Raw genomic sequence first — 16,774 nt, 5'->3', positions numbered from 1 at the left:
CTTTTTCTCTTTTTCTGTCTAGTTTTGGATGAGCTACTCTTTATAATTCTATTCTATTTTTTCTCCTTTGTTGGTTTTAGAAAGTAAATGGATTTTTAACCAATAATAGCATCTGTCTTTGTTCTGTTAGGAAACAACAATCTTAAGAAAAAATGAAATGGACACATTTATATAAATGCAATTTTAAAATATTTTATTATTTGTTAATACAGTGTTGTAACATTTCATAATATTGCATACTGCTCAAAAGTTGGTTTATTTAGTAGGGTAAGAATATCTTCTCTTCTTACTCCCCAGTCAGAATTTAAAGATACACTATCCTTTTAGAGCTCTATTATATTGGCTCCTAAAATGTCACATTTCATAAAACCATGTAGTGAATAAAGGTTAAGAACAGTTTGATTTCACAGTTTCACAAGCAGCCAGTAGATTGCTGAATTGAGAACCGCAACAAAAATTCACTAAGACTTTTTTATATTTATTTTTCCATAATGCTCCGTCTTAAAAGAAGAAAAAAAATATAAAGGCAAAGGTAATATATGCTTCTTTTAGTCCTTTATCCAATAAATCAACCTTTAACTGCAAATAGGTTTTAAAGTTACCAAATGATATGTCAGTTCCGTGCCAGCAGAATTTATTATTTTTTTGCTTTCTTGTTCTGGTGTTACCAGTAAGTTGAACAAATGACACTAAAATTTAAGAACACTATCACTCAAAACAACGTTTTGAAATAAAACATAGTAAAAAGACCACACCAGTCAAGTGCTTATAAATATAAAACAAGCATAATTGCATAGATTAAACAGGAGAAATTCAGATTCAGACAAAAATAAAACACCAAATTTAATTAAATAAATGAAAAGGACTCTTTCAAGTATTTTCTTGATATTTGCATTAATGCTACATGCATTCCTCTTTATAACACTTTTTTTGGCATAGTTTATCTTGGATATAAATATAACAAATCTTAGAAAAGCAAGTTAAAAAAGTATTTTTCCCCCCACAAGGGCCAGTGAAGACTAAAGAAAATACATTTTGGAGCATTTTATTTTTTTTCTTTTCTGTCTTTCTTTCTTTCTTTTTTCTTTTTTCCTGGTCAGGGCTCTGCCTGATGAAATATTTTAAATGGTATACTTGAAAAGAGTAGCTATATTTTTGAAGAATTTTAATAACAAAGTATTTGTTAGTCTTGATCCAATAAACTCATAACAATAAGCCAAGTCAAGCCAAGTCAAGAGCTGGTCCCAACTGCTATATAGTGCTCTTTGCAATCAAATATAAAATTAATTACCCAAGTAATATATTCAAGGAAATAAATATAACTGTATTTAAATGCTTACAAAGTATAATCAGAGTCTGTAGAGATATGTTTGTTTTACCGGCAAAATTTAAGTTCCCTTTCATAGGTCATTCTGTGTGTATGCATGAACACACACATATATATTATTTTTCCTTCCATAAGAACTATTTTGTTTGAAAAATTTGGCTTAGAAATTTATTATAGTGACTACAGGGTCCTCAAAATAAAAGGAGGCACAGCTGGTCAGTTTATGAATCATGCTGCATTATCAATTTTAATTGACTAGAAAGAGTAGAACACCCTGTCACCTGATACTTAGAACCATCTGCACCACAAAAATGTTTATCTGATAAATTCATCATCAATTTGGTAAGCTTTAATATAACTACCCTGTTTTTTTAATACAGATAATGCAAAAGGAAACCATTTTATACTCAACTATATACCTTCCACTATGAAAAAAGGGGCACAGATACAATCTTCTACTTAATAATAAAAAAGGGCTGGCAGATGCAGTCAGCATTACGAACACCATTTAAACCTGTATTTTACACCTGTAGGTTTTAAGTGTCTTGTCAAAAGTTTAGTTTCATGATATGTAATTTACAAAGTGATATATTCTTTAAAAGTACTCCTATATACATTTTCCTCTTGGAACGTGCCTCTGATTTCCAGCAGAAACATTACAAATACTATCATAAATGAAATCTTTCTTTAAAGAACAGACCATGAATCATATCAAAATTGCCTTAGTTCTCATCTTAAAAAGAGTTGTAAACTAAGTTTTAAGTAAGCGTTCTAGGTATATAATTGGACACGCAAATAGCCTATGTATAACTATAAATTAAAAGATTGAGTTCAACAGTAGTTGAACTGTGAGAGTAACGAACACACATATATATGTATAAATAAATATATATATAATTTTTCTATTGAAACCTTTCTTTTAAATTTACAGTTTGAAGAGGTTTTTGCTGTTAAATCATAAAACATACATATTGACCAATCTGACATGAATGTAATCTATGATTCATAACAAGCAGCAGTATGGCCCTCTCAGTATTACTAAAAGAAAAAAGTTTATCATAGATTTGAACCATATTAAAGAATCTAGCAATTTTCATTATCATCATCATTTAGCATCCAAATGTTAAATGCATTTAATAAAATTTAACACACAATAAGGTTATTTCTTCAGGATAATTTTGTCATTCAAGTACCTAAACTTACTATTATATAAAAAATGAAACTTTTCAATTACTGCTCTGAAAAATCAGAGAAATAATTAGTTATTATTTTAGATATGCAGCACTACTTTAGATTCATGATGACATCTCTTTCATGATGCTCTTTAAAACAATGAGTGAAAAACAAACACTGTTTCAAAAATGGTAGCATATTTGGTTGAAATATAAAATATACTAATATACGTAGCACTTATATGTTAAAAACAGAAATATTTAAATGTTTTGTAATCTTTTTATGTGTTCAACATGAAGAACAGCTTCTCTCTTCACAATTGCCACATTTGAATGGATTATCAGTACAATATTTCTTCTGTTTTATAAATAAATTTTATAGGTTTTCTGTTGCAATTTTTTGCAAAGTATAACCTACAGCACAGTGATATATATAATTTAAGGTAATAAATACTTTCACATTCTAATTTAGCATTTGCATTATTTCATGCTTCTGAAGCTTTTTTGTTTTTATTTCTGCTTCAAGATAGAGGTAGATTTAGTAGAGATTGGGTATGTAAGACTTACTGCCAAAATGCAATTATCAATAGGTTTACTGCTAATGTGCAGTTTCCAAGAATGCTTGAAAAAATTCAGAATTACTAAGTAATACTTCACCAAAGTTCTCCTTTTCAAGCTTAAATTACTAAATAATTGCATATTCAATTATTCACAAATAGATACAAAAATCCAAACAATAGAAGATATAAATATAGGCACAACAACAACAAAACTAAAACAACAAACTACAATGAAAGGTTGCATCTGAATGAAAATTTTTGTTTCATTTTGCTTTCTAAAAGTGCACCAAATTCTCTTTTCTGTTCTATGTAAAGAAAAGAAACATTCTTACTGATGCTGGCAACAAAGCGGAGTTACCTGAAGCTACCCTTTTTAGCCATAAATTTTTTTTCCTCCAGTACGTTAAAGTTGAAATCCATCCATTGGTGCTTCCTGCTGCTGAAATATAAACTGTTGTTGGTTTTCATCCACCTGAGGTACAATGCTGGGGTCATCATCTTCTACACCAAAGTAATGTTCAATCAGATCAAATGCCTTCTGGTAAATTTCCTGATTTTCATGGCTTTGCAAAAACTCAATTTTATCCAGACCTAGTATACAAAGCATATATATAAAAACAAATTATTACTACAATTTCAGTATATGTTTAAATCAAAATAATAAATGAACATCATCTATCACCTCACTGGCAATGGGACTGCTATTTTAATCTAATTGTTGCACATATCGATAGCCATCACTGATGGTTTATACTTCAAGAATGAGAGTATGTGGCAGTGTGATATGAAGAAGGACCATAGGCCTGGGAGTAAGATCACAGACACCACCCTGCTAGGTGTGTGATCTTGGCCAGGTAAGTTCTTCTGTTTCTCAACTGTAAAATGGCAGTTTTAGATAAAGTAACTCCACAGATCCTTTCTAGAGTAACTAACATAGCGCAAAAAGGGAAAGCAACAAAACAAATTAAATGAAGAAACTAAAACAGGCTGAGCCAGAGAATATCAGTATGAAATAAATGTGTAAAATTTGCAAACCCATACAATAAAAAACATACGGCTGCTGTACGATTTAACAGAATTACAAACTACAATTGAAACTGAAAGGCCTCATTTTGAAAGGATGACGAAATTCTATAGCAATAGATTTTACTGCTTATCAGAAAAAGCTCTACACATAAGTCTAGGTAGTGCTGAAAATATATTTCATTTAATTACAGATAAACCACTTCAATCAGATTATCATAGAATAAAAAAGCAGCAAAGAAGTCATATCTATATACGATCACAGAAAAGCTCAAACCCTAGTCTAACTTGAGGTCAAAATAATGACTGTAGTAAGACAATACTCTTAAATCAGTGACTAAATCTTGTATTCATGTAATATCTTATCCAGTGATGTTATATAATTTGAAAGAAAGACAAAGTGATATCATGGACTTTAAGAATCAAAAGTAAAAGTCTGAATTAGCCATATAATCTAAGAGGACTTAATACAGAAAAGTGAATATTTAATGCAAATAAAAGAAAATCAGTTTAGATTCATGCCTTATCTAAAATAAATTCCATATGATTAAGTTAAAAGTTTTAAGAACCTAATTTTTAAAACTTGGCAAATAAAAAAATTAATTTTCATCAAATCTCTGTGGAGGCAATGACTTTGTAAACTTTGAAAGAATAGAAAATTAGACTGAGTTATTTATGTTAAACATAAATGAACATGGGATGTTTTATTAAAATAAAAGAATGTATTCAATGGACGATCTGAAAAAAAAAGACAGACCTAGGAAAAAGCCGTATAAAAATAAACTACTATAAAATACAATTCAAATTTTTACCAAAAAAAAGTCAAACAGATAACCAAAGTATAATAAATATGCAATTTGGATGAGGAAATAGACTAACTCATGAAAAATACATACTACTATCTATAGTAAGTAAACCAAAAAAATGTACATAAAAGCAACTTGGTGTACTATTTTACATCTGCTGAGTCCGCAAAAAAAAAAAAAAAAAAAAAAAAAAAGTATGAGGTTGTAGAATAGATTCATACAATGCCAGTGACTCTGTCAGCAACAGGCCTTTGGAAAGCAAAATGAGAAGACATATCAAAAGCTTAAAAAGAAGTCAGTGCCTAAGACTCAGCAACTGAATTCCTGAAAATTTATCCCCGGATATTAATTCCATAAAAGAAATAAATTTATACACAGAAAGATGCTTATTTTGGTATACATAAAGTGATAAACTGGGAACAAACTAATGGTCAACAACAGGTTATGGTTAAATTTCCATTCAAATGGCTAAAACTTCACTTAGTATATAACATTATGGCCAGACATGGTGGATCATATCTGTAATCCCAGCACTTTGGGAGGTTGAGGTGGGCGGATCACTTGAGGCCAGGAGCTCAAGACTAGTCTAGCCAACATGGAGAAACCCCATCTCTACTAAAAATACAAAAATCAGCCGGGCATGGTGGCATGCACCTGTAATCCCAGCTACTCGGGAGGCTGAGGCACATGAATTGCTTGAACCCGGGAGGAGGAGGTTTCAGTGAGCCAAGATCATACCACCGCACTCCAGCCTGGGAGAAGGAGTAAAACTGTGTCTCAAAAAAAAAAAAAAAAAAAAAATTACATATTTACATATACTATATAATAACATTATGTGGCCATTATAATAAAAATTATGTAGAAATTTAAAATTTCTCCAAATGTTAAAAAGTAGAACATAAAACTATACATACAATACAATTAAGTCAATGTAAAGTATTTGTGCATAAAGACAATGTAAAAAAGGTAAATAATAAAAATAAATTGTTAGGGTAATAAAATCATGAGTGATATTTTAAAACTTAAAAAAATATATACTGCTTTTACAACCAAAAAAATGTAGGGAACTGGAAGGGGAAAGTATCTATGACAGATAGTTAAGAACTGACTATAATTGCAAATTTTTAACTGATTGCTTACCATATGCTTCTTCAATGAGAGCACAGTATGGATTAACGCCTATTCCATTCTGCTTAGATTCTTGTTCTCCAAGACGTAAAATATTTTCAAGTCCATTTAAAGCCACTTGGACTATTTTGGAGTCCATAACAGTCAAAAGATCACAAAGTGGTTTAATGCAGCCTAAGGCTACCAAATACCTTCAGATTAATTTAAAAGACAAGAAATGGGAAAAAAAGATTTAAAAAGACTTAAGTACTGTTTGTAACAATAACGCAAAAATATTTTTCATAGTGAAATGTTATATAAGCAATTAAGAAAAAGTATTCCTATACAAATATAAACATTACACATATTTAAATTCTCACATAGGAAACTTAAAATTTTCTTTACTCAACTATTCTCTAATTGAACATACTTAGCAATAAATGATCTTGCAAAGACTATAAAATACACACACAAACTGAACTTGGGCCTGTTTTTCATGGTGCTCATCTGAGCACTAAACGTAGGTTCGAAAGGTTTTTTTGTTTGTTTGTTTTTTAAAGGCAAGCCCACACACACATACACACACACACACACACACACACACACACACACACACACACAGAGGTCATATGGGGGTAGACAGAAATGGAAAGAAAAGACATCTAAATTAAACTTGAGAAAATTTCCCATAAAAACAATCACAGCGGCCGGGCGCGGTGGCTCAAGCCTGTAATCCCAGCACTTTGGGAGGCCGAGACGGGCGGATCACGAGGTCAGCAGATCGAGACCATCCTGGCTAACATGGTGAAACCCCGTCTCTACTAAAAAAATACAAAAAACTAGCCGGGCGAGGTGGCAGGCGCCTGTAGTCCCAGCTACTCGGGAGGCTGAGGCAGGAGAATGGCGTAAACCCGGGAGGCGGAGCTTGCAGTGAGCTGAGATCCGGCCACTGCACTCCAGCCCGGGCGACAGAGCGAGACTCCGTCTCAAAAAAAAAAAAAAAAATCACAGCTAATGTTCTAAAATATATGCTGTGTTTCAGAAGCGCAGAAGGCCTGAGGAACAAAACAGGCTCTCTTGTGAATAATTTTCATAAATAATATTCACAAAAAAACCCCATTAATTTCTGAATGCGTGTCCTTTTCTAGTTATTGGCTGGTTTTCTGTACTCTATAATGTAAATTAAGTAACTGATTTGTTCACTTGGCAAACAGTCCATATTAAGTACAAAGGTTAAAAACATACTATGAAGCCAGGCTGTGTGCCTTCAAGTCCCAATTCCACTCCTTATTAGTTTCGTGACCTTGAGCAATTACTCTGTCTCAGTTTCCCCATCTTAAAAATGGGAATAATAATAGTACCAACTTCAGAGAGTTGTTGTAGGAACACAATAGACATTTAATAAAAGTTTCTGTCCCTCTTTAAAAAAAAAAAAGTATATACCTTCACTGGAGCACTCATTTGCCCTATACTGTACTGTAATTGATCAAAAATATCTGTTGAATGAATAACTGCCTCACAGTTAAGAGATTAAAGGAGATAAAATACATGAAAGTACCTGATACATTGCTGGTGCTCAATAACTGAAATGACTTACTTAGCGCAATAACTGGCAACAGTAGGCATTCAACTAGTGGTATGGATGCAGAACTTAATCTGAGATCAAGAGGTCTTTTCCCATACATGCAGACTTAATGAAATGATTAAAGTGGTTAGAAAAATAATTTTCTCAGTTTGGGTACTTGATCCTTACTAATAAATTAAAGGAATAATATACATAATAGATATAACCACAAAAATTAATTGAAAAAATACAACTATTTGCAAGTGAACAAACTTGCAGCCCAAATAAAATAAAAATAACATCAGCATTAAAAAAGATACAAAATAGAACAAAGGAAGGGTCTTGATTTATTACTGCTTGTATCCATGACACAAAGTGGAAATACTGATTAAAGCAAAGAGAATAGAAAATAAGAGGCAGAGACAAATGTTACCAATATACAGCGATACAAATTTGAGAGAGCAAGATAATACTACAAATGAAGGCAATAAAAGACAATTTAACAATAGGTAGATTTCAAAATCATGTGATTTATAAAATAGCATTGTAATTTGACTTCTTTTATAAATTGAAAAATAAATCAAATATGCATTAGAAAATATTTCCTAAGAAGTCTAGTTTCATGGAGGGATCCTCCAAACAAGACAATACTGTAGAAGTAAAGCTTTTAATAGAGGTGTAAGTGAAACTTCGCTATGTCAGATAAAAAAGAGTGAAAGTACATGATAAAAAGAGATTCAGGAATCAATACTGATAATAAAAAGTATGATGATTACAAATAATAATAGTAGCTATTCTTAGTTATTATCTATTAGTTATTAATAACATGTTTAGGAACTGTGCTGACACTTCAAAGACATAAATTTCACTTAACTATCAAGATACAGTCTCTCAGTTTCATCGGAGATTGGTTCCAGGACACCCTTCCTCTCAATACCAAAATCCACAGATGCTCAGTTCCTTTATATAAAATGGCATAGTATTTGCATACAACCTATGCATATCTTTCCATGTATTTGAAATCATCTTTAGATTAGTTATAATACCTAAAACAATGTAATTGCTATGTTACTAATTGTTGTATTGTTTTTAAATTTGTATTATTTTGTATTGTTGTACTGGCATTTTTTACTGTGTTTTTCTTATTTAATATTTTTGACCTGCAGGTGGTTGAATCCACAGATGCAAAACCCAAGTATATGGAAGGCTGACTATACTACCATTATTATTTGTTACTGGAACTCATTTTTTAAAATGAAGAAACTAGATTAGAGGGGTTAAATGACTTTGTCAAGACCACACAACTTTTACTGAAGGAGCAGGATTTGAAATCAGGCTGACTTAAAAGCCCATGCATCTATTATTTATATTGTCGGCAGAATAAATAAATTTAAAAAGCTTAGACTCAAAAAGCTAATATTTAAAAAAGGTAACTAGTATAGAAAAATAAAAGTAAGATACTATCCATAGGCAAGGCTAACAATCAATGAGGAGCAGAACATCACCATATAAACAGTGTCTATCTCACTTTTTATTTAAAGTGGATATTCAAATTTATTAGCCATTTCTATATAATAAAGCTATATTTTTGTGATTAAAAAATATTTAATGCCCATGACAGTGTATTCTGCAAATTAACACAGATTGTTCCCATTTGGATTTTTAATCTCTGATTTTTCATAAGCAGCCTATCAAGGAGAATGATGTTATATTTTAAATGAAAAAAAAAAAAAAAAACATTGTGAATAAGTAACTGATATAATACATGCCATCATTTCATATTATCAAACTGACTTAGAAATAATACTTTAGTTGCATCAGTAAATAAAAATATGCTTTATTTCAACTTTTGTCTCATTTACATTTAAAAAACAATTAAAAAGTTTATATCATACCTTATTTGCTCTGGAGTACCTCCTGATGTTGCATTAGTTATAGCCCAAGCTGCTTCTTTTCTGGTACGAAACTCTGCTTTCTGAAGAATCTCAATCAAAACAGGAAAAATATTTGCATCTATAACAGCCTGAGAGGGGGAAATATATATAATCAGTACAAATACTGTTTCTAAAATATTACCAGTAAAAAAAATCTTGAAACTCAATGGCTTCAAAATGTCAAGGTTTTTGGAAATACTTTTCCAAGAATTTTTAATTTCTATTCTGTCAGCAAATTTTCAAATATTTTTCTTTTTACATAGGAAATTGGCTTTTTAAAGACTAGAGAATAACAAAATATAAATTTTAGAGATGATAAAGCACGAGGCATGTGACTGATCAAAATGGATAAGTAATCACTGACACAAGAAGCTTGATAGGACCCTAATAAATCATTAAAAGCTTTGAGAGGAAGATTTTGCATAACTTATTTAAAACTAATGCAAAAAATATATATATTTCTAAAGACAAACCATTATGTGTCAGGCACTATGCTAAACACACACACACACACACACACTTGCTATACTTCACTAGAATACTACAAGTAAATGTTATTATTTTAGAGGAGGAAAGGCTATGTTCTTTAAAATACTTTTTGGTATCTTTTTAAAAAGGAATCTTTTTTAGTAACTCAATAAAAAACATTTAAAAAGTGTTAACTTTTGTCCAAACTGGTTTCTTAGACCTTGCTGTTCTACTCTCAGATCTGGAGGGTAGTTACCTGAATCTGAGCTCTATTTCCAGCAGTGATGTTAGAAACAGTCCAGCAGGCTTCTTTTCTAATTGACTCCTTTGGGCTACTCAATAAATGTAAGAGACAGGGTAATGCAGAACAATTCAAAATTACCTAAAACAAGTTAGAAATGGAAACAAAAAGTTTTATAGTAAATAACCTATGTGAAAATCTACTAATGAATTATTTAGATGTACAAAAAACATTCTAGAAAATGAAATTAAGAAAGGAGAAATTCCTCCCAAAGGAAAATTTGCTGTCTTCTACACTTCTGCTATTGGTAAACCTAGTCTCATGCCACTATAAGGAAGTGTCCTGTTCTCAACCCAATAAAATGAAAATCAGAGGTGTATCCTTCATATTTACAAATGTTCTAAGAGTTCAACTGATAAAACTGAAAAAAGATTTGGTGACTTGAGGTCAGGATCCAACCTCTAGTTCTGCCAAATGAATTGTTGAAAAATATATATATATCATACAGTCTGAAAAAAATCTAAATCTACAATCATTAAAAACATTAGCATAGAGAATCAATTGGCTTCATAAAATTTTTTACTATCTTACTCTTCTTCCGTAAACAAGTATATTCTGCATTGTCCCTTTATATTCTTTATTCCATTGCAAGATTAATTATGTTACTATATTCAAAATACTCCAGTGATTTACATTAAATTCATCTGGTGAAGAAGTATGGAGCAGTGCACCGGAAATCCAACTGAAAATTACAGTATATGTCTAGAATGGCATTTTCATTTAAAGAGCTATATTAAATGAATAACTGTCAATTACTAAAGAGCAAATGTTTAATAACTTTGATTAGTATCCAAATAGGCCTTTAAAAAGATAAAACTGAAAGAAAATATGTAAGTTAGAATAAAAAATATACTGTAAAGCAGTAAACAAAGGAGAATCTAACGTGTTAAATAATTTAAGTTTCTCTATCTTCAAGAAAGATTGTGCTGGGCATAGTGACTCATGTCTGTAAGTCATATTTTGAGACGCCAAAGCAGGAGGATTGCTTGAGCTCAGGAATTTGAGACCAACCTGGGCAACACAGCAAGACCCTGTCCCTAAAAAAATAAAAAAATTAGCCAGGTGTGGTGGTGCACATCTGTGGTCCCAACTACTTGGAAGGCTGAGGCAGGAGGACTGCTTGAGCCGGGAGGACTGCTTAAGCCAGGGAGGCAAAGGCTGCAGTGAGTCATGATCACACCACTGCACCCCAGCCTAGGGGAAAGAGCAATATCCTGTCTCTAACTAACTAACTAAATAAATAAATAAATAATAAGATTGTAACCCAAATCTGGCTGGAGTCGATCTTGACAGCATATCTCCTTTGACATCTCACCATCCTCCAAGACACAGATACAGACACACACACAATTATGGTGATGCTAAAATCTTGATTAATATGTAATCAAGTTGTATGAAACATAATTTTTTTAAGTCCCTTATGTTAACAACTTACGATACTCAAGTTTGAACTCACCTGTGTTTGAATATCATCACCAGTCACAATATTACCAACTGCCCTTAATGCAGGTGATACAACTTTATAATCATTGTGCCTAAAAATAATAAAAACATGAACCTAAATACTAGTAAGAATTTAAAATTTACACAAAAGTTACAACAACACTACAAACTCCTGCAGGGTGTTCAGCCAAAGATCCCATTGAAGTTATTACTAATTATTCTGATAACCTTTGTAACAAAGGATCTAATCCAGGATCATTCACTACAGCCAGTTTTCATGTCTCTCCAGTCTCTCCAGAATGGTTTCTCAGTCTTCCCTTGATTTTCATGATTTTGCCATTTTTGAAGATCATAAGCCAGTTATTTGGGTTTATCCAATGTTTTTCATGATTAAGACCCAGGTTATATACTTTGGCTGGGGGATATCATAAGTGCTATAATCTTTTCATTATATCCCAGTCTGTTTTTTCCCATTATATTGGTACTGAATTCTGGTCACTAATTACGATGATGTCTGCTAGACTTTTCCACTTTACCATTATTGTTTTCCCGTTTATAATTAATATAATTAATATTTTGCAACAAAATACTTTGAGATAATGCAAAATCCCACTCCTTAACCTACTTTTGCCACTAGGTTTTAGCATCTCTTGATGCTTATTCTGAAGCATTGGTAATTATTAGTATTATTACCAGTGATGTATTTCTAATACTATCATTCCAACTACATGCTTTAATGTGGACTTATGGGTTTCATATTTTATTCAATAAAACATACATTAATATAATTTATTTCAAAGCACAAATTGTCCCAGGTTTGGATAGTGAGAACCCCTTCAAATAGGCTTCTGTGTCCTTTTGACATCTGTGCATTATTTGAGCATTCATTACTTCCTGCATTCATCTTACATTTTCTCAGTCCCAGCCCTGAAACCAGTCATTTCTCCAAGAATCTTGGTTCCTTTTAATGGAGAGTAGTGTTTAGAAACTTCAATTTGAACTTCAGTTTCCTTAGCTTATTAATGTAGAAGTGTTACTGCTCCCAGGCCCTTTAAGAGGATGCACACACACACTTACACACATATATATTTACTTCTATACCTAGCTATGTTAAGAGCCGATATTTTTAGTTCTAATCTAAAATCATTAAATTATTCAGGCTTTCTCCTCTTCCATATTTTTATCTCTATTCTCTGATAACAGGAAATAGCTTCTATTTTCCTAACCTCCCTATATCAGCCAATCTTTTACCTCAGCTAGACTGGTATCCCACGATGTGCTGGCTCCAAGCCCTGCTCCAGTCTGCTTATCTGCTCACCCCAGTGGGTGTCATTATCAAGTTTAGGCCCTGATCCCCCCTGCTGAACCTGCATGCCCACCCTCCTCTGATGCTGTCCTCATGCTGGGACCCCAACTCCTTATCAGACCTCACTTTGTGCCATCTACCTTGTTTGGGCCTACAATGGCTTCTTGACAAAAGAAGAAAGGAAGGAAGATAATACATTTTTTAAAGAAGGTAAGAAGATGAAGTTACGAAGTTACAACATCTTTTTAAAACAAGTTTTCTTAAATGTTTTTAACTTCTTTGTATAGAAAAGCTGTTCTTTTTAAGGAAAATAGCTATAACAGCCCAGCAAAGAGAAACATGTTATCTTTAATAGAGATGAAATACTAAATGGTTTTCACTACATGGACTTTTACTCAAATTAATTATTATAATGAAAAATAAACTAGATTATTCGTTCTGTGAGAGGAGAAACTATGTTCTATACTTCATTAACAATGTCTCACACAACACCTTAGCAGATAACAGGCATTCCATAAACACTTATTAAATTAAGTTTCTCTAACTCATAAAGAGATCACATTAAACTAAGGAAATTCATTTAGAAAATAATTAGTCCCAACTATAGGACATAAGTTCCAAATTTTAGGGTCAACTTTCTAGGATTGTGTCTATTCTGTTAAGTGTAGGGTCAGTAGCTTTTTAATTTTCCCTGAAGACAGTGACTCTTGAGATATTTACAAAGCTATTACTTGAATTGCTAATTTTAATCCCAATCATACAATTATTAAGCATAAATTATTTATAGTTACATCAAAAGTTCCACCAATCTTCGACAGACTCCAGAATCAATGACTGCTTGAATTTTATCATTGGGTCCATCAGAGAGATAAGAAAGGGCCCAACACACGTCTGCTAACACATCTGGGTCACTGCTAAACAACAGTCGTGACAGGACATTTAAGCAAGGTGAAACCTGTAAGGGAAGAAAGAGCATATTTAAATTTTTTCTCTATTTAAAACCAAGTTTCCTCAGAAAAATATAGAAATTAATTTAAAACAAAAATTTAATGTTATAAAAATTTATATTGTTTTAAAATTATAATCAGATATATGAATATGAAGCTGATTATGACTACTGTTAATCTTATATTGAATAAGTTATGTAGTAAAATTTGTTTTAAAAAATAGTAAAATATTTGGGATCTCTTGTCTGTGTCTAAATCATACACACTCCCACAAAAAAAGCATACCAAAATTGAGAAGTTCAAAAGTTCTAGTTAAGTGTTTGCTATGAGGATCACAGAATATAATCTAACTTTAATGAGCTTCACTTTACTCATTACATGTACTTATCTGGAAATAAATCTACTAATCATTTGAGGAACTAAGGTACAGAAAGTACAAAAATAAATATATTTGTGAAGGGTACTCAAGTGGAAGTCATTAATAAACTATTACACTGATAAGAATGCATGTAGCACCTAAGAACAGTGCCTGACATAGAGTAGCCACTCAAATGTTGGCTTTTTTTTTAACTCCCATGATCACTATTGATGCTATGTTCCTTAAAGTTGTTTTTTTTAAAATAAGCAACCTAACATATCCCGTAGTCTTTCTCCTTAGTTAAGAACTATGTTAAGCTGGGCATGGTGGCTCACGCCTGTAATCTTAGCACTTTGGGAGGCCGAGGCGGGTAGATAACCTGAGGTCAGGAGTTCAAGACCAGCCTGACCAACATGGAGAAACCCCATCTCTACTTAAAAAAAAAAAAAAAAAAAAAAAAAAAAAAAAAAAAGAACTATATGTTATGTACCCCACAAATAAAAAGTGATGACATTTTTCTTAAATGTTCTAATATTTTAGATGACTTTTCCCTTTAACCATATTTTAAAGATTATCAGTATATAAACCATTCTCTTCTGAAAGCAGTTACCATCTCTGCTGGGCCTGTCCTCTAAAGATGACCCTAGGACTCATGTACATACATCAGTTAGCTTACAAAATAGGTATGTCCATCTGTTAGTGGGCAAATAAAATCAGCACAACTGGATCCCTCCCCAACCATCAAGCTTCCACCCTTGCCAACCACCTCTTCCTTGAACAGAGAAATCAGGGTTTGTTTTTCTTTTTTTGTTTTGTTTTTTTTTGTTTTTGAGACAAGGTCTTACTCTGTTGCCCAAGCTGGAGTACAACCTCCACCTCCTGGGCTCAAGCAATCCTCCAGCCTCAGCCTCCTGAGTAGCTGGGATTATAGGTGTGAGCCACCATACGCAGCTAATTTTTGTACAGACAGGGTTTCACCATGTTGCCTAGGCTGGTCTGGAACTCCTGTGCTCAAAACAATCCGCCCACCTCAACCTCCCAAAGTGCTGGGATAACAGACATGAGCCACCATGCCCAGCCAAATATCAGGTTTTTAAAGCAAATATAAAGTATGTTAAAAAAAATTAATATAGCTGACATATGTCTTTTCACTGAGTTAAAAAACAATGAACTAATACATATTTCCAGTATTAAGTGAGCAAAGTAAAAATATTTCTGTCCCAGTATCTTCTCAGGAAAAAAGAAAAGAAACAGAAATACAAATTCCAACTCTGAAAAGGCCAGTAGACATTAATAATCCTGTCCACAATATATAAAGACAAAAGTGAATAAAGAAACAGTAACTGACTTAGGAGAGAAAAGTGGAACCTTAATGCCAGGAGAGGGAACTACCAATAAGAGCAAAGCTAATTTATCTCCCCACCATCACCTCCAAATGCTTAGAAATCAGAGGCATCAGGTATCACAGATGGCAGGGGAAACGGTGCTAAAATAGAGGAAGAGATTAAAAATCTGATAAGCAGCAGGTTAGACTTTGGGTCCCTACTACAAAGGTAGGTGACTAGCATTCTCAATGCTACCAAAGACTGGAAGTTTATTTGAAGGAGAAACTGGACAACAAAATGTGAATCACAGAAACTGAACTTCGGGATATAAAGCACAGTGGAGGTTGAAATGAAGCACTAGACTAGAAAGTAGGAGATAAGTGTAAGTCTGCATACTGACAACTGAAAACCTCTAGCTCTCTTCCAATACTCAGTTCCCAGATGTTTATTATTTGTATTTTTTTATTTTTGAGACAGGGTCTTGCTCTGTTGCCCAAGCTGGAGGTACAATGGCATGATCACAGCTCACTGCTGTCTCAACCTCCCAGGCTCAAGCAATCCTTCCATCTCAGCCTCCTGAGTAGCTGGGAGTACAGGCATGTGCTACCACACTCGGCTAATTTTTTTTATTTTCTGTAGAGACAGGTTCTTACAATGTTGCCCAGGCTGGCCTTGAACCCCTGGGCTCAAACGATCCTCTCACCTCAGCCTCCCAAAGTGCTGAGATTACAGCATGAGACACAGTGCCCAGCTGCGGGATATTTAGTAGCCAGGTATGTTACCTACTCTATACCTCAACCCAATCTACCCATCTTCCAGCAAGAGAATGGAAAATCTGTCTCTGAAAGAACTGAACGGTCTCTGAAGAGAGACTGAAATTTAGTGTTCCTCAAAGAAAACATGGTTTTGCTGCCCAATTATCTTACAATGAAGTCCATTTATACACTCATCTTCCAATCAGCTTTTTAGTTTCTTCCAAAGTTTGTTCAAAGATCACCAGATAAATGAAGATTATCACATTAAAGTGATTAAGACAAACCACAAACAAAACAAAAAAAGCACAAAGAAACAGAGACACCAAAAAACAAACAAAAACACTATAAATCCTTAGATATGACAATTTGCTGAGTCCA

The 16,774-nt window shown here is 32.9% G+C and overlaps 1 protein-coding gene across 4 annotated transcripts in view; it reads right to left on the bottom strand.

Annotated features, from left to right (window-relative positions):
- Positions 1 to 176: 176 nt before the first annotated feature.
- Positions 177 to 16,774, bottom strand: part of KPNA5 (karyopherin subunit alpha 5) — a 55,878-nt gene continuing 39,280 nt past the window's right edge. For 3 of the 4 annotated variants that reach the window (XM_030929325.1, XM_010373238.2, XM_030929324.1), the window contains 6 exons: positions 13,803 to 13,966; positions 11,719 to 11,797; positions 10,218 to 10,343; positions 9,455 to 9,582; positions 6,029 to 6,207; positions 3,398 to 3,650 (listed from right to left, as the gene is read on the bottom strand). In XM_030929325.1, coding sequence (XP_030785185.1) covers positions 3,463 to 3,650; positions 6,029 to 6,207; positions 9,455 to 9,582; positions 10,218 to 10,343; positions 11,719 to 11,797; positions 13,803 to 13,966 — 864 coding nt within the window. In that variant the 3' untranslated portion in view covers positions 3,398 to 3,462. Of the gene's footprint in view, positions 3,651 to 6,028; positions 6,208 to 9,454; positions 9,583 to 10,217; positions 10,344 to 11,718; positions 11,798 to 13,802; positions 13,967 to 16,774 lie in introns of all 4 variants that reach the window. The other variant, XM_030929323.1, reaches the window with a different exon arrangement.

Source organism: Rhinopithecus roxellana, chromosome 4 (assembly GCF_007565055.1).
Source record: "Rhinopithecus roxellana isolate Shanxi Qingling chromosome 4, ASM756505v1, whole genome shotgun sequence".
Taxonomy (NCBI): domain Eukaryota; kingdom Metazoa; phylum Chordata; class Mammalia; order Primates; family Cercopithecidae; genus Rhinopithecus; species Rhinopithecus roxellana.
The sequence above is the reverse complement of the archived record's forward strand: the minus strand, read 5'-3'. Positions and strand labels throughout refer to the sequence as shown.